This window comes from Mus caroli, chromosome 5 (assembly GCF_900094665.2).
Source record: "Mus caroli chromosome 5, CAROLI_EIJ_v1.1, whole genome shotgun sequence".
NCBI classification, from domain to species: domain Eukaryota; kingdom Metazoa; phylum Chordata; class Mammalia; order Rodentia; family Muridae; genus Mus; species Mus caroli.
Window position 1 is genome coordinate 25,546,715 of NC_034574.1, and position 27,245 is coordinate 25,573,959.

General features: G+C 51.5%; 2 protein-coding genes across 5 annotated transcripts in view; both read left to right on the plus strand.

Moving 5' to 3' along the window:
- Atraid (all-trans retinoic acid induced differentiation factor) overlaps positions 1 to 3,096 on the plus strand; it is a 6,018-nt gene extending 2,922 nt beyond the window's left edge. Inside the window, exons 3-7 of the mRNA XM_021162730.2 lie at positions 738 to 809; positions 1,003 to 1,074; positions 1,308 to 1,429; positions 2,440 to 2,537; positions 2,742 to 3,096. Coding sequence (XP_021018389.1) covers positions 738 to 809; positions 1,003 to 1,074; positions 1,308 to 1,429; positions 2,440 to 2,537; positions 2,742 to 2,846 — 469 coding nt within the window. The 3' untranslated portion in view covers positions 2,847 to 3,096. The remainder of the gene's footprint in view (positions 1 to 737; positions 810 to 1,002; positions 1,075 to 1,307; positions 1,430 to 2,439; positions 2,538 to 2,741) is intronic.
- Positions 3,097 to 3,176: 80 nt separating this feature from the next.
- On the plus strand, positions 3,177 to 26,285 carry Cad (carbamoyl-phosphate synthetase 2, aspartate transcarbamylase, and dihydroorotase). Of its 4 annotated transcripts, none has more exons than XM_021162100.2 (45): positions 3,177 to 3,512; positions 3,717 to 3,856; positions 6,564 to 6,693; positions 7,206 to 7,348; positions 7,510 to 7,651; positions 7,962 to 8,133; positions 8,309 to 8,494; positions 8,622 to 8,734; positions 9,001 to 9,146; positions 9,351 to 9,482; positions 9,618 to 9,851; positions 9,958 to 10,179; positions 10,324 to 10,512; positions 10,752 to 10,876; positions 11,012 to 11,142; positions 14,515 to 14,627; positions 14,800 to 15,044; positions 15,218 to 15,464; positions 15,923 to 16,021; positions 16,184 to 16,408; positions 16,495 to 16,677; positions 16,836 to 17,054; positions 17,340 to 17,507; positions 18,112 to 18,294; positions 18,385 to 18,489; positions 19,653 to 19,892; positions 20,080 to 20,161; positions 20,352 to 20,518; positions 20,613 to 20,777; positions 20,938 to 21,069; positions 21,290 to 21,491; positions 21,785 to 21,975; positions 22,057 to 22,197; positions 22,365 to 22,466; positions 22,862 to 22,958; positions 23,267 to 23,317; positions 23,605 to 23,649; positions 23,750 to 23,919; positions 24,007 to 24,081; positions 24,464 to 24,676; positions 24,885 to 25,010; positions 25,156 to 25,311; positions 25,400 to 25,501; positions 25,685 to 25,779; positions 25,889 to 26,285. In XM_021162100.2, the coding sequence occupies exons 1-45, from the start codon at positions 3,194 to 3,196 to the stop codon at positions 25,989 to 25,991; spliced, it is 6,966 nt and encodes a 2,321-aa protein (XP_021017759.2). In that variant the 5' UTR covers positions 3,177 to 3,193; the 3' UTR covers positions 25,992 to 26,285. The 4 variants fall into 4 exon arrangements, with proteins under 4 accessions (XP_021017759.2, XP_029333210.1, XP_021017757.2 ...); XM_029477350.1 differs by having other exon boundaries at positions 23,753 to 23,919; XM_021162098.2 differs by lacking the exon at positions 23,267 to 23,317.
- Positions 26,286 to 27,245: the final 960 nt, after the last annotated feature.

Genomic DNA, 27,245 nt, shown 5'->3' on the forward strand with positions numbered 1-27,245 from the left:
CTAGGACTAAAGTACTCAGGGGCAGAGGGAGACAGATCTCTGAATTTGAGCTTAGACTTGTCTAAAAAGTGAGTTCCAAGACAGCCAAGGCTACACAGAGAAACCTTGTCTCAACAAAACAAAACAAAATCTCTGTCTGTGGCTTGGTGCTAGGACTTGCCTGAAATGCACAAGGCCCTGACAACAGTAACTTCTGAGTGTAAGAATGTCAGTGAAACCTAGTCATCCTGAAGGGGGAAAATCCCACAAGGCTTCTTCCAGTATTTGCACAATGCATAGCTCTACTGACTAGAGCTGGAGAGACGGCTCAGCAGTTAAGAGCACTGAGTTCAATTCCCAGCAACCACATGGTGGCTCACAACCATCTTTGGTGGGATCTGTTGCCCTCTTCTGGTGTGTCTGAAGACAGTGACAATGTACTCATATAAATAGAATAAATAAATATTAAAAACAAGAAACTGTGTGACCCAATAGAAATTCCGGTTGCTGATTGAAATGCTGCATATCTGTAGTAATCAGCACAGGATCCACGGTTTTATATGTGTTTGAAGAGTTTAGGTAAATTAAGATGTCTACATGTAGCCAGGGCTAACTAGATTGGCAACTACATGATTACAATGTCTGCTACCATAGCTTCAACCTTACAGTTCTGAACATAGATAGATATTCCATCAATATTAGCTTAAGTAGGGGATGAAAAAGAGGCAGAGTTGACACTGATTTCTTTGTTTCTTCAGGTTAGATCTTCAGAACTGTTCCCTGAAGGATCCTGGTCCAAACTTTTTACAGGCTTATACTGCTATAATCATGTAAGTGGATTTATATTTGCCTGCCCAAAAGATAAATATGGTGATGGGAAATAACTCTTGAGAAGGTAGGTTAATATTAGCATCTAACCTTGTACAACTGAGGACAAGGAATGGGTTACTAGCCTAGGACAGCATGTATAAAGGCTAATAGCATACTTCTGCAAACAGAGCGCTAACAGTGTGTACTTTGCAGAGACCTTCAGGCAAATCCTCTCAAGGATGATTTGGCCAACACCTTCCGTGGGTTTACTCAGCTGCAGACTCTGTGAGTAATACAGGAAGGGAGAGAGTACTGATGTGCTAAGTGCTCAGCAGGATGAGAGCCACTAATGCTGTGTGCGGGGTGTGCATGTGTGCGTGACTGGGTAAGCTCATATGTGCATGTGTGTTAGGGAGTGGACCCATGGCTTTGTGTGTCGTTAACTGTTCGTTCTACTCCCGAGCTACACCCCAACCTCTTTGACTGTGTGCATTCATGATCATGTGTGTTGTCTTCAGGATACTACCACAAGATGTCCCCTGTCCTGGAGGTAGTAATGCCTGGGACAATGTTACTTCTTTCAAGGACAAGCAGATTTGCCAAGGGCAAAGGGACCTTTGCAATAGCACTGGAAGCCCAGGTATGCTTTAGCATGGTCGCCTCACTGGAGGGTGCTTTCCTTCTTTCTAAAGAGCAATTATTCTCTACTTTAGAAAAGTGAAGATGCTAAGTGCCTTTTTGTCCTGTGTTCTCTGACGAGGTTTAATTATTATTGTTGCTGTATTTTTATTATTTATTTTTCTAATTTTGTTGTTTTTGGTTTTTCGAGACAGGGTTTCTCTGTGTAGCCTTGGCTGTCCTGGAACTCACTCTGTAGACCAGGCTGGCCTCAAACTTAGAAATCCACCTGCCTCTGCCTCCCAAGTGCTGGGATTAAAGACTTGCCACCACACCCGGCTTTTGTTGTTTTGATACAAACTTTCTCTGCATAACAGCTCTGGCTGTCCTGGAACTCACTCTGCAGTCTGAGTTGGCCTTAAACTCACAAAGATATGCATGCCTTTTCCTCCCAGTGCTGGGATTAAAGGCCTGCACTACCTCCTGATGAGCTTTTCTTCTAGTGTTTCTTTTTGTTTTGACTTTCTGAGACAAGTTTCTATAAGGATTCCTAGCTGATCTAGAACTTGCTGTGTACAGCAGAACTCAGAGATCTGCCTGCCCTGCCTCCCAAACGCTGTGATTTAGGTGTTTGCCACCATGCCTGGCTTTTCCCTCTACTTTTGATTTACAAATAATTAAGAAGCTAAGCAGATTTGAAAAAATACCTAATGAGATCCAGTGATCTCCTCCCATACAAGTACCAATCAGGCCCTGCTTAGCTTCTGAGATCAGAAGAGCTTGGCTCTGAAGCCCGGTGTGATGGCGCATGCACTCGGGAGGTAGAGGCAGGTGGATTTCTGAGTTCAAGGCCAGCCTGGTCTACAAAGTGAGTTCCAGGACAGCTAGGGCTATACAGAGAAACCCTGTCTCGAAAAACCAAAAAAAAAAAAAAAAAAAAAAAAAGAAGAAGAAGTAAATGGCGCCGGAAATGGCCATACATTCAGGGTAAATGGCCTTAGACTCCAGTGACTGTTTTTCTCTGGCTCCCAGAAATGTGTCCTGAGAATGGATCTTGTGCATCTGACGGTCCTGGTCTTTTGCAGTGCGTTTGTGCTGATGGTTTCCATGGATACAAGTGTATGAGGCAGGTGAGGAACTGGACCTTTTAGAAATAAAGGGATGCATTAGGCAAGAACTTCTCAGAAAGAGATACAAGACGAGGAACCAATGCTGGAGGGGGTAGGAAATAGGGGAAGTGCCCAAATGAGGGGATGAGTGACTGAGAAAGAACAGATGTTAAAAGAGGCCCTGGGTACCTACACAGCTGTGACTTGTCTGTTTGCTAATCACAGGGCTCATTTTCACTGCTTATGTTCTTTGGGATTCTGGGATCCACCACGCTAGCCATCTCCATTCTACTTTGGGGAACCCAGCGCCGGAAAGCCAAGGCTTCATGAGCCACATAAGACTTCCAGCTCACCTGACTGAGCACCCTCATCTATCAAGTCCTGGCCATGTCGCAGCCAAGATTTACTCCGTTGACAATTACTGGCCAATGAGCAGAACTGCTTAAGGCTGAAGCGGCCATTGATTATGAGAGGTGTCAAATTGCACCACCTCGGGGGTCTTGTGGACACTTGGTTCAGGAGTGGACTCGTACTAATTTGTATTATTGACTACAATAAACAGCTTTTCCCCCGTTTTAGAGAATGCTGCCATACCTGTGCGGGTTTCTAGCTTGACCGGCTGGTTTGGGAGGGTCGGGTTACTCAGGCCTCCAGGTTTGCTGCTGTGCAAACACCCCATGGTCCCGCCCCTGACGTGCCCGGCCCCGCCCCTCACGTTGCCGGCTGCTTGCGCCGTCGCAGTCGTGCTTCAGCTCAGTACGCTTAGGGCTCTGGCTTGCGGCTCCCGCCTGCTCTCCAGCGCCCCGCGCAGCGAGCCACGTGGACCAACTCCGGCGCGCGGTGTTCGCTTGGTTCCAGTGGGGCTCGCCGCGCCTCCCGCGTCTGCGTGCTTGCCCTGTCTCAGCTCCGACCCGATGGCGGCCCTGGTGTTGGAGGACGGGTCGGTGCTGCAGGGCCGGCCCTTTGGGGCCGCTGTGTCGACTGCTGGGGAAGTGGGTAAGCAAGCCCGGGCGGGCTGCCGATCCCACTCTACTTAGCCTGTCCACCCCGCCTGCACACTCCTCTCCCCGAGTCGATACCTCCAGCCCAACTCCCTTTCTCCACTCACGACCGAAGCAGTCATCTCCTCCGGGATTTGCTGCTCTTGGGGCAGTGTTCCGATGGGTGCCCTTGCCTGAACTCAGCCCTGTCTTTCTTCAGTGTTTCAGACCGGCATGGTCGGCTATCCAGAGGCCCTCACTGACCCTTCCTACAAAGCTCAGATCCTAGTGCTAACGTATCCTCTCATCGGCAACTACGGCATTCCCTCAGATGAAGAGGACGAGTTCGGCCTGAGCAAGGTAGTCACACCCAATGCTTTCACTACATCCCTTCTCAGATCAGAAGTTAGCGGTGAAGTGACCACTGACACTGCTAGACATCCTGGAGATAGCAGCTATACACACTAAGGCGACCGTGGTTACAGGGTTTCTAGGTACCTTGAAAGGCAGAGAGCTGAAGTACCCTCTCTGAAAGCCATGTGTGTAGTGAAAGCATGGTCCAAGAAAAGTGACAAAGGGTTTATGGGAGCAGTTATCAAAATTGCAAGGGGTGCAATTTCTAGTTATCTTGGAAGGACCAGCAGAGTCCTAGGGGTAAACAGTCCTTACAAATTCTGCTATTCTTTAATACAGTGGCTAGCTCGGCACTCACTGCGTTAAACCATATGAAAATTATTGTTGCTACTTCATAACTGTAATTTTGCTATTGTTGTAAATCGTAGTGTAAATACCTGCTATTTCCCAAGGTCTTAGGCAACCCCTGTAAGAGAGGCAGGCGGGGGTCGAGACCTACAGGTTGAGAAACACTGTTTCAGGCAGGCTGCTATAAATCGGTGAGAAACTGGAAACTAGAAGGGTCATACCCCTTCTAAGACCAATTGTAGCAGTGATGTTGGCCACCATCTGGACTCCTTACTTGGCCTAGTTTCATTTTTTGCTTCTCAGTAGTGTTTACCTTTAGATAAACTCAAATATCCTCACACAGTAAGGCCCCCCTTCTGTGAAATCTGGAAACTATTGCTTCTGAGAGTTAAGGCTAATATCGACACAACCATTAAGATAATAGAAGTCACCATAGCCTAGATGCAGTATTCCACAAACCGTGCTTAAGCCTGACTGTGGGCTTATAGAAGTCTCACTATGTAACCTTGGCTGGCCTGGAACTCTCAGATCTACCTGCCTTTGCCTCCCAAGCTGTGATAATAGTTAATGTGCCAAGCAGATCCTTTAATTCTTTGGTGTTTGTTGTTGTTTTTGTTTTGTTTTGGTTTTTTGTTGTTGCTTTGTTTTTTGAGACAGGGTTTCTCTGTATAGCCCTGGCTGTCCTGGAACTCACTTTGTAGAGCAGGCTGGCCTTGAACTCAGAAATCCACCTGCCTCTGCCTCCCGAGTGCTGGGATTAAAGGTGTGCACCACCACCGCCCGGCCCTTTTTTTTTTTTATAAATCTTTTTTCTTTGCCTTTTTTTTTCTTTTTTTAAAAAAATTTTTACTAGATATTTTTGTTATTTACATTTCAAATGTTATCCCCTTTCCTAGTTTACCCTCCAAAACCCCCTGTCCCCCCCTCCCCCCTTCCCCTGCTCACCAACCCACTTACTCCTGCTACCTTGGCCCTGGCATTCCCCTACACTGGGGCATCGAGCCTTCACAGGACAAAGGGCCTCTCCTCCCATTGATGACTGACTAGACCATCCTCTGCTACTTATGCAGCTGGAGCCATGTGTATTCTTTGATTGGTGGTTTAGTCCCTGGGAGCTTTTGGGGTATTGGTTCCTTCATGTTGTTGTTCCTCCTAAGGGGCTGCAAACCCTTTCAGCTCCTCTCTCTTTTTTTTTCAAGACAGGGTTTCTCTGTCTAGCTTTGGCTGCCTGGAGCTCATTTTCTAGACTAGGCTGGCCTCACTGGCTTTGAACTAATAGAGATCCTCTTGCCTCTGCCTCCCTAGCACTGGGATTAAATAGGCATGTGCCACCCCCTCCTGGCTACAAGGCAATATCTTAAGAATTTGGTTAATATGTTAAGTTGTCAAAAATTGAGACCCCTGATAGATGCAGGGTGAATGAGACCTACAGCCCAGTGCATTTGCTTTGCCTGAAGATGTGTACCTGGGTCTCCACCTGGGGAGGGCCAGCCAAAACACCCTTCAGATCCCTGAAGGCTGCAGCTTATATAGACTTTCAAACTCAACCCTCCTGCCTCTGCCTTCCCTGGTGCTGGGGCTGCAGGTGAGGGGTTGAGGCATAGACATTTTTTATTCTTTTTATTGTGTCTTTGTGTGTATATGTGTGTGTTGTTTTTCAAGACAGTTTCTCAGTGTAGTCCTGACTGTCTTAGAACTTTCTCTAGACCAGACTGGTCTCCAATTCTAAGTTCCAATTAAAGGTGCAGCACCACCATGCTCCTCCGGCTTTGTTTATTTTAATGTTCTATGCAAATCTCTTATTACTTTGTCTTTATCACACCCTATAATTATTACCGAGTTTGTTCATATTACCTTGTTAGTTTCTGGCTACCTGAGGTGGAAGTTTGCACTGTGAGGACAACAAACCTTACCTTTCCTCACTGCCTTTGTTCAGTGCCTTTGTCTTGGCGTCTGCTACAAGGCCTGCATCTAGTGAGCACACAGGAAATGCTTGAGGATTTAGTCTGTCATGTGCAAGAACATATTCAAGACACATTGTACATAGCAGTGAAGTAGAAAAAGGTTCATTCTTGGAAGGGAGATGATGTAGATAATGTAGAAGTGGGGGTGTTCGGAGAGAGGATTCGGGAGCTCAATGCTAACAAAGGAAAGCCCCATTTTTCTGTTCTCTGGCCACGCTAGGCCCATGTTCAGTGTTTCTTGTGGGACAATGCAAAGTTGGTAAAGGGACTGTCTGCAAAGCAGGGAGTGCTTAGGATATTGTAGGAATGATACACTGTCCTGTGTGGCCAGACAGTGGAGGGGCATGCCTTTGAGAGCTAGCTGTCTCTGAGCTAACTCCTCACGGTCTCTTCTTCTGTAGTGGTTTGAATCCTCGGAGATCCACGTGGCAGGACTTGTAGTGGGAGAATGCTGTCCCACGCCCAGCCACTGGAGTGCCAGCTGCACCCTGCATGAGTGGCTGCAACAGCGTGGCATCCCCGGCCTGCAAGGTACGAGAGCAAGCACTGGGGTGTCTGGGTAAAGTACCCAGTGCATAGATGGAGAGAATCAGGGAGGTTTCTGGGGTCTGTTAGTTTTGTGTAGTCTGCTCTTTTTTTTTTTTTTTGGTTTGGGATTTTCAAGACAGGGTGTGTATCATATAGCCCCAGCTTGCCTCAAACTCAATGTGTAAATAGCCAAGGATGGCCTCCTGTAGCTTCCCAAAGTGCCTTCCCACTACCTTGCCCAGCTTATGTTCCTACTCCTATAGTAGTATTGTTTGCCATGTTTGTCTTCTTCTAGAAGTTATTTTCAGTAATTGGGGCTATGTAGATCGTGGTTCAGTTTGGATGTCATATTTAGGGCAAGACCACTTCATGGCAGTGTCCTTTCATCAGAGTGGTCCAGAATTTTGATGCCTGCCTGTAGAACAGTTGCGATTGATCAGGTCTGAGGAGGAGGAGTGTTCCTGGACACCCTCACTGGTGACTGTCCATCATCTGAGGCGGTGCTGTTTTGACAGGAGTGGACACTCGGGAGCTGACGAAGAAGTTGCGGGAACAAGGGTCTCTTTTGGGGAAGCTGGTCCAGAAAGGGACAGAGCCGTCAGCCCTGCCATTCGTGGACCCCAATGCCAGGCCCCTGGCACCAGAGGTCTCTATTAAGGTACAGAGGAAGAGACTAGGACATGTTTGCAGGTGGAAGACCAATGGTTACTTTTCTGGCCACAATTGGGGCAAACTCAAGGACTTCAAAGATGGGGTTTGGTGTGAGCATGAGTTAGACGTGCTGATCACAGCTGCCAACTGTTGGTCTTGTCTCCTCAGACTCCACGGGTATTCAATGCAGGGGGTGCCCCTCGGATCTGTGCTCTGGATTGTGGCCTCAAGTATAATCAGATCCGATGTCTCTGCCAGCTTGGGGCTGAAGTTACCGTGGTACCCTGGGACCATGAGTTAGACAGTCAGAGTGAGTATCTGGGACCTGTGCAGATGAGAGGCTTGGGTCTGAGCGGAAGAGCTATCCCTCAGGACAGCTGATAAAAGTCAGGATAGGTTGCAGGAAGGAAGGCAGAGACCAGGAATTTCACTTCCTCGGTCTGGGGTGGGTGTGTGCTTTTATTTTACAAGTTTAATTATTGTAGTAGCGGGTGTAAGTGCGTGCCCCAGCACAGCTTTAAGGAGTCTGATCTCTCCTACCATGGATTCTGGGGATGGAACTCGGGCCGCCAGGCTTCACAGGTGGTGCTTTGGGTGTCAACCTTTTCTGCCCATTCCAGAATATGATGGTCTCTTCCTAAGTAATGGACCTGGTGACCCTGCCTCTTACCCTGGTGTGGTGTCCACACTGAATCGAGTCTTGTCTGAACCTAATCCCCGACCTGTGTTTGGAATCTGCCTTGGACACCAGCTGTTGGCTTTAGCCATCGGGGCCAAAACTTACAAGATGAGGTAGGGCTTGTGGGAACAGAAGGAGCCCACGCTTAACAGTGTCTTGAGAGCTAGGGGTTATTGGTGTGGAAACAGTCATCCAGCTATCGGGAGCAATGAGATCTAAAAGAGCTGAGTTTTGGGTAGCAGGGGGAGAGGTTGGCAAGAGGGGTTGTGACTCTGCCCCATTCTCCAGATACGGAAACCGAGGCCACAACCAGCCCTGTTTACTGGTGGGCACTGGGCGCTGCTTTCTGACGTCCCAGAATCATGGGTTTGCGGTGGACGCAGATTCGCTGCCAGCAGGCTGGGCTCCTCTGTTCACCAATGCCAATGACTGTTCCAATGAAGGCATAGTGCACGACAGCATGCCGTTCTTCAGGTGAGCAGGGGGGTGCTGGGGGTGACCAGCGACCGTGAAGATGGGAAAACAAGGCCCAGCGTTGAACCTCTCTGAGGCAACGGTAGCTCTGGCAGTGATGTCAAAGGTTCTGTCATTCAATCTCTAGTGTCCAGTTTCACCCAGAGCACCGGGCTGGCCCTTCAGATATGGAACTGCTCTTCGATGTATTTCTAGAAACTGTGAGAGAGGCTGCAGCTGGGAACATTGGGGGCCAGACAGGTAAGCCACTTCATAGAACTAGTATGTGGACCTAAGAACAGGGCTAGCCCAAGACTAGTCTAAGAGAGACATACTTGAAAAACTAGATATGTGAGGGAAGAAGAGAGACAATGAACTGTGGGCAGTTTGTGCCATTTCTGTGTAAAGGAACTCCAGAGTTAGGGGATCTGGGCGCTCTCCCTCTCTGCTTTCCTGGAAGTGAGGGTCTAATGGGGATGACTTCTGGAATTCGCTCACCCTGACACTCCATGATTTTGCATCCACAGTAAGAGAACGCTTGGCTCAGCGCCTCTGTCCCCCTGAGCTCCCCATTCCTGGTTCTGGGCTCCCGCCACCACGAAAGGTTCTAATCCTAGGCTCAGGGGGCCTCTCCATTGGCCAAGCTGGAGAATTTGACTACTCGGGCTCTCAGGTAAGGCGAATGGCCTCCCGCTGGGACCTGACCCATTGAGTCTTGAGGAGCAGGAGGAGGAGATGGATTGGGTCTACGGGTATATAGATGTTGAGGGCAGGAAGGATAGAGGTCACTTACTGAGGGCAGAGTACAGAGAGGGGAAGAAGTGCCTAAGTCCTGTCTTTTGTAGAAGAGGCTGACCAGCCATTTTTGTCCTGTTAGGCAATTAAAGCTCTAAAGGAGGAAAACATCCAGACATTACTAATCAACCCCAACATTGCCACAGTGCAGACCTCTCAGGGACTGGCAGACAAGGTCTATTTCCTTCCCATAACACTTCACTACGTAACTCAGGTATGGCTCAGATAAGGATGGGCTGGGGGGAGGGACCTCTTGATGGGCAAGGGGGCTTGCTGGTCACTCTGGGCGCTTATAAGCTGCTTTGATCTACTCTCCCCTAATGCCTTTGACTCCTACCTCCTGCCTCAGGTAATTCGTAATGAACGCCCAGATGGTGTGTTACTGACTTTTGGGGGTCAAACAGCCCTGAACTGCGGTGTGGAGCTGACCAAAGCTGGGGTACTGGCTCGATATGGGGTCCGGGTCTTGGGTACACCCGTGGAGACCATTGAACTGACTGAGGACCGACGAGCCTTCGCTGCCAGGATGGCTGAGATCGGAGAGCATGTCGCCCCCAGTGAAGCGGCAAATTCTCTTGAACAGGTTTGTTAGGTGTTTGGGTAGAAGTGGAATGATGTCATTTCCTCTGAATCTTATTTCTTTTGGGTCCAGAAATGACTTGTTGGTTCATGTCTCCCACTCACTGCAGGCTCAGGCAGCTGCTGAGCGACTAGGCTACCCTGTGCTGGTGCGAGCAGCCTTTGCCCTGGGTGGTCTTGGTTCTGGCTTTGCTTCCAACAAAGAGGAACTCTCAGCTCTTGTGGCTCCAGCTTTTGCCCATACCAGTCAGGTGCTGATAGACAAGTCTCTGAAGGGCTGGAAGGAGATTGAATATGAGGTGGTGAGAGACGCCTATGGCAACTGCGTAACGGTGAGTGCCGAAACACGGGTGGTCTGCATGTTCTGAAGTTTTGGAAAAGCAGAGATCCCTCTTCAGATATAGCAGGGCCTGGGGATGTAGCCTCCTGGGCCTTTTGACCCCCTTTATTGGTGACCTCTGTGACCCCACTTGTAGGTATGCAACATGGAGAACTTAGACCCACTGGGCATCCATACTGGTGAATCCATAGTGGTGGCTCCGAGCCAGACACTGAATGACAGAGAGTACCAGCTTCTGCGACGGACAGCTATCAAGGTCACTCAGCACCTGGGCATTGTTGGGGAGTGCAATGTACAGTATGCTTTGAACCCGGAGTCTGAGCAGGTGAGTCTGATACTGAGGCCTTTATACCTTGGTCTGTGGGCCTCAAGCTTAAGAGGTTTCTTGGCCCTGCTCACCCTAGAGTGAAGCCAGGATTGTCATGGTTTGGTTTGGGTTGGAGCTTGGAGAGGCCCTTTTCTCTCTCCATCCCTAGTAGAGGCCCAATCATTTCTCCTCCCCTTTTTGAGCCCTTTTCTAGGCCAGGTGTCAGTGACTTATTCTCTCTGTTCTCCAATTTGCAGTATTACATCATTGAAGTGAATGCCAGGCTCTCCCGAAGCTCTGCCCTGGCCAGTAAGGCCACAGGCTATCCACTAGCCTATGTGGCAGCCAAGCTAGCATTGGGCATTCCCCTGCCAGAGCTCAGGTATAACTTGGGGAATCCTGGTGTTAAGGCGAGGGGAAAGTTGAAATTATTCGTAAAACTGGACCTGTGAGAGGGACTGCAAGCTCACCCTATATATTCTTCTGTCTTTTTGGCACCCAACTCGTTCATGCTCAGAAACTCTGTAACGGGAGGAACAGCGGCCTTTGAGCCCAGCCTGGACTACTGCGTGGTAAAGATTCCTCGCTGGGACCTCAGCAAGTTCCTCCGTGTCAGTACGAAGATTGGGAGCTGCATGAAGAGTGTTGGTGAGCGTCCTGCTAGAACCAGGAGAGCAGGGGTCCTCAGCTTCCCTAATGCTGCGGTCCTTTAATACAGACCATTAGCTGGACATGGTGGTCCATGCCAGCCCGTGCCTAGAATTCCAGCACTCAGAAGGCAGAGGCAGGTGGATCTGTCAATCTGAGAGTAGCCTGGTTTGTAGAGCCACTTCCAGGGTGGCCAAGGCTACATAGAGAAACACTGTCTTGGAAAGCAGGTGTGTGTGTGTGTGTGAGAGAGAGAGAGAGAGAGAGAGAGAGAGAGAGAGAGAGCTTTCTCAGAGATAATGGGTACGTTTCAAGTTAGTTATCCTCACTAGGAGCAGGGGACAAAAGTCATCTGGAAGCAGGTGTTGGAATATAGTCCCTGGGATCAGGTTATTTGATCTCTCTTATTTAACAGACATGTAATTTCGGGGAGGGGGGCTCAGGAGGAAAGTGACCTGGCTTACAGAATAGTGAGGGGTCAAAGCAAAAGCCAGATCTTGCTGGTTGTGAACCCATCATTCACTATGTCTTTCATCTTCCTTGAGACACTTCATCCTCATGACGTGGCATCTCACTTCCAGCGCCATTGTTAGGTTGATAAATTCCAGTGACATTTTATTCACTGTTTAAATATTTTCAGGGGAAGGGTTACTGATGCTTTCCTATAAATCCTTTATTTTTTGTTTTTTATTTGTTTTGGTTTTGTTTTGGTTTGAGACAAGTGCTGGAATTAAAGGCGTGCACCGCCACTGCCTGGCCCTATAAATCCCTAATTCTTAAAATATATTGCTCTTTGTGTGCAAAGTATATGTGAGGGTGGAGTGTGCATACCACAGTGCAGATGTGGGAGTCAGGACAAATTGTCAGTTCTTTCTACCTTTATGTGAGTTCTAGGAACTGAACTCCGGTCACCGGGCAAGCTCCTTTCAGTGACCAGAAGTCAGCATGGTGCTAGCCATTCTCAGCCTGTCTCCTCCTCTGGCAACAACTTCTAGTATCTACAGTGGAATTTGCTTTTAACACAGAGTTAAGATCAGAGCAAGATAGCAACAGTTACCTAACAAAGAGCTGAGACAGGAGTGTGAATTCAAAGCCAGCCTGGGCAACTGAGTAAAGTCTATGGTAGCCTAGATAATAACCACAAGCCACTGCCTCAAAAACAGAACCAAAACACCCACAGCCTGTTTAGAATATTGTGTGATGGTGAGCGGTGAAGCAAGCTGGAATCCAGCTGATGTGCTCTGCAGTGTCTCTGTAGTTGCTTTGTCTGAGAGAAGCAGGCACAGGTGCCCCCAGCCAATTTGGATAAGCATGTCACCATGTCTCCATTTAGAACACAAGTGGCTTTTAAACAAGTAAGTCTGAGCTCAGATATTGTTTCAGAATTAGTAGAAGTCCTCCAAGACTGCCAAGATGTTCCTTCTGGAGATGAGTTTCTGTTATATGAAAATGATAATAAACATGGGAGCGGAGCCATAATTAAGTTGTGGCTAAAGTAAGTGGATTGGAAACAGGATAATGAAAGATTGGTTGATTCCCAGCTGAGACTTTGAAATGTCTCTCACTCCTCCCAGACTTCTCGAAATGCCATCTTCTCCCTGCTAACTTTTATAACTTTCTTTGTGTATTTTGATTTTGTCTTTTTGAGACAGGCTCTAGCTGTGTTGCCAGCTATTCACTTTATAGATGAGTTTGGCCTGGTGTGCACTAAGTAGCCATACACTGCATACACTGTCCCCAAAGTCTTACAGTCTTCCTGCTTCAGGCTCTTGACCGCAACCCCCCCACCCCCACCCACCCCCACAAGCTGTCACTATATAGCCATAGCTAGCCTGGAACTTGCTTTGTAAAAGCAGTAAACCAGGAATTGTTGTAGTGCTTAGGAGGTTGTATAGCCGTGTGGGGAAGGGTTTCTGATGGGGGCGGGGGAGGGCACAGAACCGGTATGTATACTACAGTTGTCTATAAAACATATACAGGGGGAGAATCCAGGAAGAAAACCCCATCCTGTGTGGGTGTGGGTGGGAGTGGTATGTGGGAGCATGTAAGGCCAGAGGACAGAACCAGGTACTGTTACCCTTTTCTCCCCTTCCCCCCCTTTTTTTCTTTTTTCTTTTTTTTTGTTTTTGTTTTTTGGGTTTTGTTTTGTTTTGTTTTGTTTTTTGAGACAGGGTTTCTCTGTGTAGCCCTGGCTGTCCTCGAACTTACTCTGTAGACCAGGCTGGCCTCGAACTCAGAAATCCGCCTGCCTCTGCCTCCCGAGTGCTTTCAAGACCTGGCCTGAAACTGTTTTAAGATAGGCTGGCTGGCAGGCCGGCCAGTGCCCTGAGGACCTGCTTGTTGCCATCTCCAGCTCTAAGATGATAAGCTTTGTCACCACACCTATCTTTTGTGTGCGTTTTGGAGCTTGAACTCAGGTTCTAGGCAATACATCACTGACTATCTCCTTATCCTCAAATCTGTTTTCACTCATTCATTCATTCATTTTGAGGCAGGGTCTTTCTTTGGCTGTCCTGGGACTTGCTTTGTAGACCAGGCTAGCTTTAAACTCCACAGAGATCCATTTGCTTCTGCCTCCTGAGTGCTGGGACCAAAGGTGCATACCACCCATGGGGCCTTAAAATTTTTTTTTTTTTTTAAATGCAGTTGGCAGCTGGTTGGTGGTGGTGCACGCCTTTAATCCCAGCGCTTGAGAGGCAGAGGCAGGTGGATTTCTGAGTTTGAGGCCAGCCTGGTCTACAGAGTGAATTCTAGGACAGCTAGGGCTAGGTAAAGAAACTGTGTCTTGGGGATGAAGGAGCAGGAAAGAGAAAGAAGTACATTTTCTGGTCATCCCGACTTTTTAATGTGCTAGGATGAAACATTCCAGATGGTACCATCGTGATGTGAATAAAGCCAGTCAGACACCTGGACAGTCATCAGTAGTTGGGGCTGCTGCTATTAAGTAACAAGTTCCAGGATCTACAGTCCCATTTTACACACTCACAGGACAGGCTGTGTCTGTCTGGAGAAATGGTAGGAAAAGAGATTGTGTTTAGGCTTCTTTCTTCTTCCTTTTTGTTTGTTTGTTTGTTCGTTTTGTTTGTTTCTCGAGCCAGGAATTCTCTGTAACAAGCCCTAGCTGTCCTGAAGCTCGCTTTGTAGATCAGACTGGCCTGAGACTCACAGAGATCCGCCTACCTCTGCCTCCCGAGTGCTGGGATTCTAGGCATGCACCACCATGCCCAGCTTGCTTTTAGGTTTCTTAACGGTGAAGCAAGCATCATAAGACACCACCACCATGGGCCTTGAGAACCTTTCAAAGATCCAAGTGACAGCCATGAGTGTGTTAGGTATCCCCACATCTACCTGCCCTCCATCCCATTCTTCCAGGCGAGGTCATGGGCATCGGGCGGTCCTTTGAGGAGGCCTTCCAAAAGGCCCTGCGCATGGTCGATGAGAACTGCGTAGGCTTCGACCATACAGTGAAGCCAGTCAGTGACGTGGTAAGCAGCTCTCCTCTCCGAAAGCACCCTGACTTGGGCCCTGCTCCATACCACCCCTTGGCTGGTTGACAGTAATGGCAGCAGTGTTCACATGATTTGCCATTCCTTATTTCCCTGGCTGTATTTTTTTCCACCCCTGCACTGCATCTGCGTCTGTGCTGTTCCCCAACAGGAGCTGGAGACTCCAACAGATAAGCGGATCTTTGTGGTGGCTGCCGCTCTGTGGGCTGGCTACTCTGTGGAGCGCCTCTACGAGCTCACCCGCATTGATTGCTGGTTCCTGCACCGGATGAAGCGCATTGTGACCCACGCCCAGTTGCTGGAACAACACCGTGGACAAGCTTTACCCCAAGACCTGTTGCACCAGGCCAAGTGCCTCGGCTTCTCAGACAAGCAAATTGCCCTCGCAGTCCTGAGGTCAGAGATGGTGGTGTGGGGAGGGAGCTTTTGCCTCGGGAGGCCTGTTGGAGGGAACCTTGGAAGTTCTTATCTTCATCTGCCCTTAGGATTTTTCCTTGCTAACCCTGCCCTAGCGCTTGCCTAAGTCAGTCTATACTCCATTCCCACATCTGGTCTTTCTCTTCCTTTAGCACAGAGCTGGCTGTTCGGAAGCTGCGTCAGGAACTGGGGATCTGCCCAGCGGTGAAACAGATTGACACAGTTGCAGCTGAGTGGCCAGCCCAGACAAATTACCTGTACCTGACATACTGGGGCAATACCCATGACCTCGACTTTCGGGCACCTCACGTCCTGGTCCTTGGCTCTGGTGTCTACCGGATTGGCTCCAGCGTTGAGTTTGATTGGTGTGCTGTGGGTTGCATCCAGCAGCTCCGGAAGGTCAGAGGCCCTCTTCTCTGGTAGTTTTCCTGTTCTCTGTGGTGTTTGCCTGTCCTCCCACAAAAGATACTGGATCTTCCTGTTCATTAGGAATTAATACAAGTCCTATATAAACAACCTCTCTCTCTGCCAAAATCTCATCCCTAACATGTTATCTACCTATGTTTATAGCTGTTTCACGGGAAACAGGCTGGCTGGCTGGCGGGCTGCATTGGGGACTTTGGCTTAGCTTCTCTATGTCCTTCCTCTAATGTATGAGTGCTCTATCTGCATGTAATCCTGCAGGCCAGAAAAGGGCATCAGATCTCATTACAGATGGTTGTGAGCCACCACGTGGCTGCTGGGAATTGAACTCAGGACCTCTGGAAGAGCAGCCAGTGCTCTTAACCACTGAGCCATTTCTCCAGTCCCTGTGTGCTTCTTATTAATCCCTAATGTATTTCACCCCCCTCTGGCAGATGGGTTATAAGACCATCATGGTGAACTACAACCCAGAGACAGTCAGCACCGACTATGATATGTGTGACCGACTCTACTTTGATGAGATCTCTTTTGAGGTGAGACGGATAAGGGCTACCAAGGTACTTAGGGAATGAGTGGGATAGGCTGGGCAGTCAAAGATTCCTTGGTGCTTGGCAGGGGGCGGGGAAGGAGGGTGAGTGAAGCACACAGCTTCCTTGAGCCTTTTGGTTGCCTTGGGTTCCTTTCCTGTACTACAGGTGGTGATGGACATCTATGAGTTAGAGAACCCCGAAGGTGTGATCCTGTCCATGGGTGGGCAGCTGCCCAACAACATGGCCATGGCTTTGCATCGGCAGCAGTGCCGAGTGCTGGGCACCTCCCCCGAAGCCATCGACTCAGCCGAGAACCGATTCAAGTTCTCCCGGCTCCTAGATACCATCGGTATCAGCCAGCCTCAGTGGCGAGAGCTCAGTGACCTCGAGGTGGGCTGGGGTCTGGCAGGAAGCTGTGGGGTGGATGTCGCTTGTGGGTGAGTGTGAGCACTCCACTGACCCTCCTGTCCCTGCAGTCTGCTCGCCAGTTCTGCCACACGGTTGGGTACCCTTGCGTAGTGCGCCCCTCCTATGTGCTCAGTGGTGCTGCTATGAATGTGGCGTACACCGACGGGGACCTGGAGCGTTTCTTGAGCAGTGCAGCCGCCGTCTCTAAGGAGCACCCCGTGGTCATCTCCAAATTCATTCAGGAAGCAAAGGTGAGGGTCTCCCCACCAGCCCCAGGGGAGGCTGTGCACTCGCTGGGTCACAGGCACAGTGGCCGGGAGGGATGGCTTGTGTCTGACAACGCTGTTTCAGCAAAGGGCGAGGAGAAAATGACCCTGTCCTACAATCCCGCTGCCTGTGCTGCCTCCAGGAGATCGACGTGGACGCGGTGGCCTGTGATGGCATCGTGTCGGCCATTGCCATCTCTGAGCACGTGGAGAATGCAGGTGTGCATTCAGGTGATGCCACACTGGTGACCCCCCCACAAGACATCACCCCGAAAACTCTGGAGCGGATCAAAGCCATTGTGCATGCTGTGGGCCAGGAGCTACAGGTTACAGGGCCCTTCAATCTGCAGCTCATTGCCAAGGTAATAAGTCGACAGGGAGGGACAAAAGCCTATGTTCTCTGCTGGCCCCGCTGCCACAAAGCCCTGCACTGTCTCCTACCCTCACTCACTTAGGCAGCAAAGCTTGGGAAGGGCTCATGTCTAGAGCCCACTGCAGTGTCAGGACCGGAGCTCACTGCGGTTTCGGAGCTGGTCACAGTCATCCGGCCGGTTACTCAGTCGAGAGAGAGGCTGACACCCAGGTCACTAGGGTGGTTGTCAGCACACCTGGGCTTCACAAGGCCTAACCTGAAGTTCCTTCCCTAGGATGACCAGCTGAAGGTTATTGAATGCAACGTGCGTGTATCTCGCTCTTTCCCCTTCGTGTCCAAGACACTGGGTGTTGATCTAGTAGCCTTGGCCACGAGGATCATCATGGGGGAGAAAGTAGAGCCCGTGGGGCTCATGACTGGCTCTGGAGTCGTGGGAGTAAAGGTAAATTGGGCGATGGGCCCTTGAGCCTGGTGTACAGGTCCCCTAATTGGTATAACAAGCTCGGGTCAAAGACTAGATGGTTCTGTAAGGTGTGGGACACGTGGCTGCTTTATCTAATTAATTTATATTTTTGAGCTACTGGAGACTCAAACCCATGGCCTCAGGCAAGCGTGCTGCTGCTGAGCTAAGGAAGAGAGCTCAATGAACAGACACACCCACACAAGGCATTATTGCCCAACCATAGGATGATACGGTGGTCATCATCCCTTAAGAGTTTACCCTGTAGGAGGCAAATGAAGTTTGGTTCAAAAATAGCTTGTTATAGAACAGTCTGTGATACACCTACATAACTGAATTATAAACCAAATGTACAAGGAGTTTGGAGATGGGAGGTGTTGTTTCTAGAGTGTGTTTTGGGAGACGGGGTGGTACTGGAAATGAATCGCAAGAATGGTAAGGCTGTTGGATTTGCAGAGCTCCTTGGGCCTGGTTCCAGGGCCAGAAAACAGCCAGAGTAGAGGCCAGCCCTTCTGTGTGGGTGTGATGGGGACAGGGCTCCTTTTCTGCCCCGACTCCTGACTCTTCTACCCTGTTGCTCCCCCAGGTACCTCAGTTCTCCTTCTCACGCTTGGCCGGTGCCGACGTGGTACTGGGTGTAGAGATGACCAGTACTGGAGAGGTGGCCGGCTTTGGAGAGAGCCGTTGTGAAGCCTACCTCAAAGCCATGCTCAGCACTGGCTTTAAGATCCCAGAGAAGAACATCCTGCTGACTATTGGCAGCTACAAGGTACCAAGGCCACCCGGGAAGGAGGGAAGACACATGGCGCACGGCTTCGGCTGTCTAGGCTAGGACTCACTTGCCTCTGCTTGGTTTCAGAACAAAAGTGAGCTGCTCCCAACTGTGCGGTTGCTGGAGAGCCTGGGCTACAGCCTCTATGCCAGCCTGGGTACGGCAGACTTCTACACTGAGCACGGGGTCAAGGTATGTCACTTGCCACTGTCTCGCAGGCCCCAAAGGAGCCTCTCCTTTTCCCTTTGCCCCAGGGTAGAATAAACAGGGTGTGTTTCTCGAAGGCTCTTCTGCACTGTTAAAAGTTCTTGTGTTTTGTTTTGGCTTTCTTTCCAAGTCTTGTGCATGTGTACATGTGTGTGGGTTCGTACTGCTATTAATGACCTAACTCCGCTCACAAGGGAGAAATGCTTTTTCAGTTGAGAACTATCCCTTGCCAGTAGCAAACAGAGGCAGCCTTTTGTCCCAGGCCTATGGACTCAGGCTAGATCTGCTTAGATAGGTCTTCCCGACTGTCTTAGTCAGGGTTTCTATTCCGGCACAAACATGACCAAGAAGCAAGTTTGGGAGGAAAGGGTTTATTCAGCTTATCCTTCCATGTTGCTGTTCATCACCAAGGAAGTCAGGTCAGGAACTCACTCGGGAAGAGACTTGGAAGCAGGAGTGGATGCAGAGGCTGTGGAGAGACACTGTTTACTGGCTTGCTTCCCCTGGCTTGCTCAGCCTGCTCTCTTATAAAACTCAAGACTACCAGCCCAGAGATGGCACCACCCACATCGGGTCCTCCCACTCTTGATCACTGTACTAGCTGGTTTTGTGTCAACTTGACACAAGCTGGAGTTATCACAGAGAAAAGAGCTTCAGTTGGGGAAATGCCTCCATGAGATCCAGCTGTGAGGCATTTTCTCGGTGAGCAAGGCAGGGGGGCCCCTTGTGGGTGGTGCCATCCCTGGGCTGGTAGTCTTGGGTTCTATAAGAAAGNAAGCTGAGCAAGCCAGGAGAAGCAAGCCAGTAAGCAGCATCCTTCCATGGCCTCTGCATCAGCTCCTGGTTCCTGACCTGCTTGAGTTCCAGTCCTGACTTCCTTTGGTGATGAACAGCAGTGTGGGAAATGTAAGCTGAATCCTCCCCAGCTTGCTTCTTGGTCATGATGTTTGTGCAGGAATAGAAACCCTGACTAAGACAATCACTAATTGAGAAAATTCCTTACAGCTGGATCTCATGGAGGCATTTCCTCAAGGGAGGCTCCTTTCTCTGTGATACGCCAGCTTGTGTCAAGTTGACACACAGAACCAGGCCGCACAGTGACATTTTGGGGGGTGATGGTAGCCTTGACCTCTGTTCTGGGCTGGCAGGTAACAGCTGTGGACTGGCACTTTGAAGAGGCTGTGGATGGTGAGTGCCCACCACAACGGAGCATCTTGGATCAGCTGGCTGAAAATCACTTTGAGCTAGTGATTAACCTGTCCATGCGTGGGGCTGGGGGTCGGCGTCTTTCCTCCTTCGTTACCAAGGGCTACCGTACCCGGCGTCTGGCCGCTGATTTCTCTGTGCCTCTCATCATCGACATCAAGTGCACGAAACTCTTTGTGGAGGTAACACAGCCCCAGGTGCCGGCTGGGGTGATAGGGGACGGCCGTGCGTTCACAGTAAAGCTTGGTGACTCCAGAGGCCGGGAGGTGGATGGAGAACAAGAGTGTGGGTTATGGAGAAATGGGTCCTAACTTCCCAGGGTCACCCACGCTTCCCTTAAGTCTGTCCTGATTTGCTTCCCACTTGCAGGCCCTAGGCCAGATCGGCCCAGCCCCTCCTTTGAAAGTGCACGTTGACTGCATGACCTCCCAGAAGCTAGTGCGCCTGCCCGGTGCGTGAGGCCTTTGGGGTGGTAAATACTGCCGCAGGACTGTCTGCCTGGGGTTACAGAACTGTGCAGGCCCTAGAATCGCTCTTGGTGTGAGCTCCCTCTTCCATGGTGCTCTTCATTGGGAACGTGTATCAGTGGCTGTGGCTTTTCTCCCACGCCAGCTCTGATCTCGCCCCCAACTTTCTCCTAGGATTGATTGATGTCCATGTGCACCTTCGGGAACCAGGCGGGACGCACAAAGAGGACTTTGCCTCAGGCACAGCTGCTGCCTTGGCTGGGGGTGTCACCATGGTTTGTGCTATGCCTAATACCCGACCCCCCATCGTTGATGCTCCTGCTCTGGCCCTTGCCCAGAAGGTGAGCCGCTACACCCCAGAGTGTTGGTCCCTTACTGACTTACCTGGGCATAGATGCCAGCAAACCTGACCTCGTGTGTATGTCCCCTATCTAGCTGGCAGAGGCTGGCGCCCGCTGTGACTTTGCCTTATTCCTTGGAGCCTCATCTGACAACTCGGGGACTCTGGGTGCTGTGGCCGGCTCTGCAGCAGGCCTGAAGCTCTACCTCAATGAGACCTTCTCTGAGCTGCGGCTGGACAGTGTGGCCCAGTGGATGGAGGTAAGCGGGGTGTCACCACATGCGCTCTCTCGGCTTGAGACCTCATCTACCTGAGCTGCCAGCAGAGAGGATTTCAGGGGTTTCTGAGGACCCTGGGCTCTGATGAGTGCAGCAAGACAAAGGCTCAGCACTTTCTCTCATCAATTCTCTCTGTCCCCAGCATTTTGAAACCTGGCCTGCCCACCTCCCCATTGTGGCCCATGCAGAGCGGCAGAGTGTCGCTGCGGTCCTCATGGTGGCTCAGCTGACCCAGCGTCCAGTGCACATATGTCATGTGGCTCGGAAGGAAGAGGTGAGAGTGCATCAGAGCTCCTGGTACCCCTGTCACTTTCCCAGGAAGACCAGAGGTTACTGACAAGTCCTTGGAGGCAGGAAGGGGTGGGAGAGCCCAAGGGCAGTACCTTTGGCACATTTGGCCCTCACTGTTCTGAGAAAGAATGCCAAGCATAGAGACTCGGAAGGGCAGGGTGTGTCACGTCGGGGACCTCCTGTGGATTGCCCTCTCTCCCCAGATCCTGTTGATTAAAACTGCAAAGGCGCAGGGGCTGCCAGTGACCTGTGAGGTTGCCCCTCACCACTTGTTCCTAAACCGGGAAGACTTGGAACGCCTGGGACCTGGGAAGGGAGAGGTCCGTCCTGAGCTTGGGTCCCGAGAGGATATGGAAGCCCTGTGGGAGAATATGGCAGTCATCGACTGTTTTGCCTCAGACCACGGTGAGAGGGCCCAGCGCGCATCTCCCGCCTCAGTATGCTTGTGCCCCAACTCAAGCTGTGGGGCAGCAGCTCTAGGAAGAAAGCGGCAGCCAGGCCGGAGCTCTGAGGTCCTTAAGCACAGGGATTGACAAATGCCAATGGAAAGAAGGAATGAGAGGCTCTGTGTCCCCAGAGGACAGCTGGGACAACAAGGCCGCGGGGTTGGTAGAGAGGACCATGGCGTTGCTCCAAGTGAAGTCTTGGGATGAGGTGGCTGAGCCTGCCTCCCAGAGTGATAGCTGTTTTTCTCACAGCTCCCCATACGTTGGAGGAGAAGTGTGGGCCCAAGCCTCCACCTGGCTTCCCGGGGCTAGAGACCATGTTGCCGCTGCTGCTGACAGCCGTGAGCGAGGGCCGCCTCAGTCTAGATGACCTGCTGCAGCGATTGCACCACAACCCTCGGCGGATCTTCCACCTGCCTCTCCAGGAGGACACCTATGTAGAGGTGAGCGGTCGAGGGCCTGGGGTTGGTGAGAGCTCCACCCTCACCGCTGTACTCTGTGACTTGACCCTTGACCCTTGACAGGTGGATCTGGAGCATGAGTGGACAGTCCCCAGCCACATGCCCTTCTCTAAGGCCCGCTGGACCCCATTTGAAGGACAGAAGGTGAAGGGCACAGTGCGCCGTGTGGTCTTGCGAGGGGAGGTCGCCTATATTGATGGACAGGTATGTGTTTGGTTCCTACCCAAGGGTCTCAGAAGTGACCTCTTAATCCCTGTCCAGTATAGTCCCACTGCCCTGTGTCCCAGGTGACACTTTCTTGCTGGTGTCTGCTTCTCTACGAGTCTCTGTGAACTCCCTGCTCCTTCATGCTCTTTGCCTTCCGTGTTCAGGTGCTGGTACCCCCGGGCTATGGACAAGATGTACGGAAGTGGCCTCAGGGGGTTGTTCCCCAGCCCCCTCCTTCAACTCCCGCCACCACCGAAATCACCACGGTAACTACCCTGCCCCTAGGCTGGGTCTGGCCACCAGCCCAGGGGTGTGGCCTAGGGCAGTTCCAGCAGCAGTTCCATTGGTGGGAAGTGCTACACTTGATAGTTAAAATCACTATACCTGCCTCCCTGTCCACTGCCAAGTGGACTTAGTTTTCAGTGTAGGAAGCCAGCTCTGAGAATCACAAGGCTGGTGTTCATGTGTCTGCCCAGGCCTCGTTGCTAGATTGTATGCACCTCCAACAGGCCAGTGTGTCTGCCAGCGGTGACAGCATGTGGGGAGGCTGCAACGGTGCAGAGGTGGGGTGGGGTGGACCACCTCTGGCTTCTCCCAAGGGACAGTGTGTGGCCAACACGGATCAGTAACTTCTCCTCATGCTGGGCCATATCCATTGCAGACACCTGAGCGACCCCGCCGAGTCATCCCGGGCCTTCCTGATGGCCGCTTCCACCTGCCACCCCGCATCCACCGGGCCTCTGACCCAGGTCTGCCAGGTAAGAGAGGTCGCTGTGGCACGGAGCAGGCTCTTTCCTACTGACTTGTATAGGGACAGATGCTGTTCCACATAGCCTGATTGATAGAGGGATGGGATCTGTTCTACATCGTGTCCTTAATAGGCTAGGGTTGGGGGCCCAGTTACCCAAGAACTAACTGATTTGGGCTCTTCTCAAGCCTCTCTTTCAAGTCCCTTTCTTGCCACACCCTCTTGCCCTTGCACCTGTCCGATCCACTGTACCCTACTGAAGTAGTTACTGCAGCAGGAAGTAGCCTCTTCTCACAGGCCTTTTTCTGTTGTGGGCAGCTATGTACCTCCGCCCAGGAGCTGGGATCTCATGGGGCAGCAGAGCATGGGGTAAATCCCACTTGCTGGTTGGTGTGAACTTGGCCATTCCTCTGCCTCAGATCCTTTATGCCAGCTGGGAAGGCCCTGGGAGGGCACACTCGGCCCATACAGCACAGCACCACAGGGAGTCCTGGGTTCCTCCCCATAGATGCTGCACCCTTCCTGCCTCCCCTAACCTGCTGTAGCACCTGTGATTTGAGGTGGCTTTAACACAAGCACTGGGAGCAGAGGTTGTTGTGATTTGGGCCCACTGCACCATAGCCACCAGGTGACCTCTGTCCTGTTGTCATTTGCAGCTGAGGAACCTAAAGAGAAGCCACCCAGGAAGGTAGTGGAACCAGGTGAGCCCACACTGATGCATATTTACCTGGGGGCCTCTGTAGTCTGATCCAAGTAGGGGGAACCTTCTGACCAGCCTCTTTTCTGCACCACCTCTCACAGCAGAGCTGATGGGAACCCCTGACGGTCCCTGCTACCCTGCACCACCAGTACCTAGACAGGCATCACCCCAGAACCTAGGGTCTTCTGGCCTGCACCCCCAGATGTCACCCCTACTGCACTCCCTAGTGGGCCAGCACATCCTGTCTGTCAAGCAGTTCACTAAGGATCAGGTACCTGAGGGTCACAAGACACACAGAGCTTGAGGGTTTGGAGTGTGGGCGGCAGGACCTGCGAGACTGACTTAAGATCCTTCATAGATGTCTCATCTGTTCAATGTGGCGCACACGCTACGGATGATGGTACAGAAGGAGCGGAGCCTCGACATCCTGAAGGTCAGGGCTGTGGCTGGCCAGCTTTGCTTCCTATGGCCCCTGTCAGCGCTGTGGGCAGCGGTCCATGGGCCTGCTTAGTGCTGCCATCTTGACCAGCACACTCGGCTTCCTCCCAGCAGTGACCCTACATATGGGGTCATCTGATCTGAATTGTGTTAGTCATGGCGAAGGGGGGCGGCGGGGCAGCCGTTGACATTTGCAATCTGGGGTTATACACACAGTCATGGCTTTAGCTCTGAGTCACGGTAGTGTGGAAATGTCGTGCGGTGGCAGGTCTCGGGAGGTTATCTGCACCCTCTGGTGTAAGTGAGAGGTGAGTGCTGCCCTGGGTGCATTCCTGAAGCACACATGCACATACCACTTCTGCTGGTCCTTTCCCCAGGGGAAGGTCATGGCCTCCATGTTCTACGAGGTGAGCACCCGCACCAGTAGCTCCTTCGCAGCAGCCATGGCCCGGCTCGGGGGCGCTGTTCTCAGCTTCTCAGAAGCCACATCCTCTGTCCAAAAGGGCGAGTCCCTTGCTGACTCTGTGCAGACCATGAGTTGTTATGCTGATGTCATTGTGCTCCGACACCCTCAGCCTGGAGCCGTGGAGGTGAGGCCAGCCTGTCCCCTCAGTACTCCCAGATGGGTGGCCGAGGCTGATCCCAGGAACGTAATGTCCCTTCCTGCCCACACACAGTCTTAGGTTGGGCTAGGTGGGTCAAGGGGCCCAGGAGACGTGGAGTGGAGGCCAAGAGAGTGAGCCTTCCAAGCTGCATTGGGCGGCCGGGTGGTTCTCCCACAGTTTCCTGTCTTCACAGCTGGCAGCCAAGCACTGCCGCAGACCAGTGATCAATGCTGGGGATGGGGTTGGGGAGCACCCCACGCAGGCCCTGCTGGACATCTTCACCATTCGAGAAGAGCTGGGGACTGTCAATGGCATGACGGTGAGGGTGACGAGGACTGGAGTCTGGAGTTGGGGGTGGGGGGCACTCTAGGCAGGGTGTGCCGTGTCCAGGAGGCTCCAGCCTTTAAAATGGCAGGAGGGGTGCCTGTTGCAAGCCCACCTGGTGACTGGCTTGCCTCCTTTAGATCACTATGGTCGGTGACCTGAAGCATGGGCGCACAGTACACTCCCTGGCCTGCCTGCTCACCCAGTATCGTGTGAGCCTACGCTACGTGGCACCCCCCAGCCTGCGCATGCCACCCAGTGTACGGGACTTTGTGGCCTCCCGAGGCACCAAGCAGGTGAGATCCTGGTGGCTTAGTCCACACCAGAGAGTCCAAGATTGGGTGGTGAGAGCTGTGCAGGGCATTCACCCAGCTCCCTCCTTAGGAGGAGTTTGAAAGCATCGAGGAGGCGCTGCCTGACACAGACGTGCTCTACATGACTCGGATCCAGAAAGAACGATTTGGCTCTGTCCAGGAATATGAAGCTGTGAGCACAAGGCCTGGGGCTGGACCGCAGGGCATCCATGGGAGAAGAGGGTGGGAAGAGGCACGGGCTAGAACGCAACAGTTCCAGGTCCCAAGGTTGCCGGGCTGTGTGTGAGTGTGCGGCGCCCCGGTTGTGTTCTCTGTGGCCATCTTTGAAGTCTCTAATGGAGTCCCTACCTTACAGTGCTTTGGTCAGTTCATCCTCACTCCCCACATCATGACCCGGGCCAAGAAAAAGATGGTGGTGATGCACCCAATGCCTCGTGTCAATGAGATAAGGTGATGCGGCCCCTCTGTCCTAGGATACCCTTGGCTGGCTGTGGGAAGGGTCCTTTGCCTGGATGGGCTCTCCAGGAGCTGGGTGGTAACGCTTTTGCTTCTCTCACAGTGTGGAGGTGGACTCAGACCCCCGGGCAGCCTACTTCCGCCAAGCTGAGAACGGCATGTACATCCGCATGGCCCTGCTCGCCACCGTGCTTGGCCGTTTCTAGGTCCCAGCTTCCTTTCTGGTCTCTTCAGGCCCAGCTGCTGGGCAAGGAATCCCGATGCACCCCCCGCACCCACCCCACGGGGGCAGCACACTTAGCAGACATCCTGGAGCATACAGATAACCCAAGCACATAGATGTACTAAACTGGGACCATGCTTTAGGCTCCAGACGAGAGTCTTTTCTGACTTGGGGATGCAGTCTCAGATACTAGGGGCCCCTCTGCCTCATCTCCATTCTTACACCTCAAATCTGTACAGTTACTTTTGTACTGACTGTAATAAACAGCCAAACAGTTCCTGGCTTGTCATGAGTACTATAGGCTAGCAGAGGATGCCTCTGGTAGGAAGACAGACAGACAGACACAGCCACACACCCCACATTGGTCTCTGTAGGGTTCCAGCTGACACTTGGTGCTCTTCATGTGTTTCTCTGACATCAAAGCTCTCCTAGAGGCTCTGGCTCATGTCCAGGCTGCTCTGGGCGAAGCGGCAGTCCATGTCCTGAGCAGTGGGGCTTGGCCTTCTTGGTAGAACACCCAGGTCCTGGTGAAAGGGAGGCCGTGCGCTGGGTGGGGGCTGCTGAGATTCATTGTCCCTCTTCCTTTCTGATGAGCTGTGCCAACACATCCTCGAACCCTTACCATGATGCTCTCCGGCTGCCATCCCTGGGGGCCCCTAGGGTAGGTGCTAAGGGGGTGTCACTCTTGCGGCTGCAGGTGAGAGTTGAGCAGCTGTTCTGGTCCATGAACTTGAACAGACCATGTCCTGTGCTCAGGGCCGTGTGCACTGCGAGTGGAGATTAAGACAATTAGCTCACCTTTGCAGTTTGTTTTCAGGCTTTCGAAACAAAGACTTGCTGTATGTTGCAGGCATGTGTGGAATGTCTTATAACTCAAGCTGTCCAAGGTTCTCAGCTTCCCTCCTTCACCCTCCCAAGTCCTTAGAGGATTTTCAGTTTTAGGTTATAAGAAAGGCATCCAGTAGTTTAAATACCTTCCTGACATTGGGACCCAGTCAGTGGTCCAAGCTTCTCAGACTCAATTCAAGAAAACAAACATCTTCCCTCTGAGTAGTTAGCACCTTGCATCAGTGGGAGGAGACTCTCCCACCCTTAAAGTGATGCAAACAGAAACTTCACACATAGTTTTCTTTCATCTCAACAGCCTTTGGGCTACTTTTTCAGCTGTGCAAACTGGCTCAGAGAAGTTGGGTGCTTGTGAGACTGATAGCCACAGCCTGCTTGACTTCAAACCCAT

Coding starts and splice junctions, on each gene's coding strand:
- Cad (XM_021162100.2), top strand. CDS start 3,194: ATGGTCCCGCCCCTGACGTGCCCGGCCCCGCCCCTCACGTTGCCGGCT. Junction 8,735..9,000: donor GAACATTGGGGGCCAGACAG/GTAAGCCACTTC, acceptor TTGCATCCACAG/TAAGAGAACGCTTGGCTCAG. Junction 24,082..24,463: donor GGAGCCTCGACATCCTGAAG/GTCAGGGCTGTG, acceptor TCCTTTCCCCAG/GGGAAGGTCATGGCCTCCAT.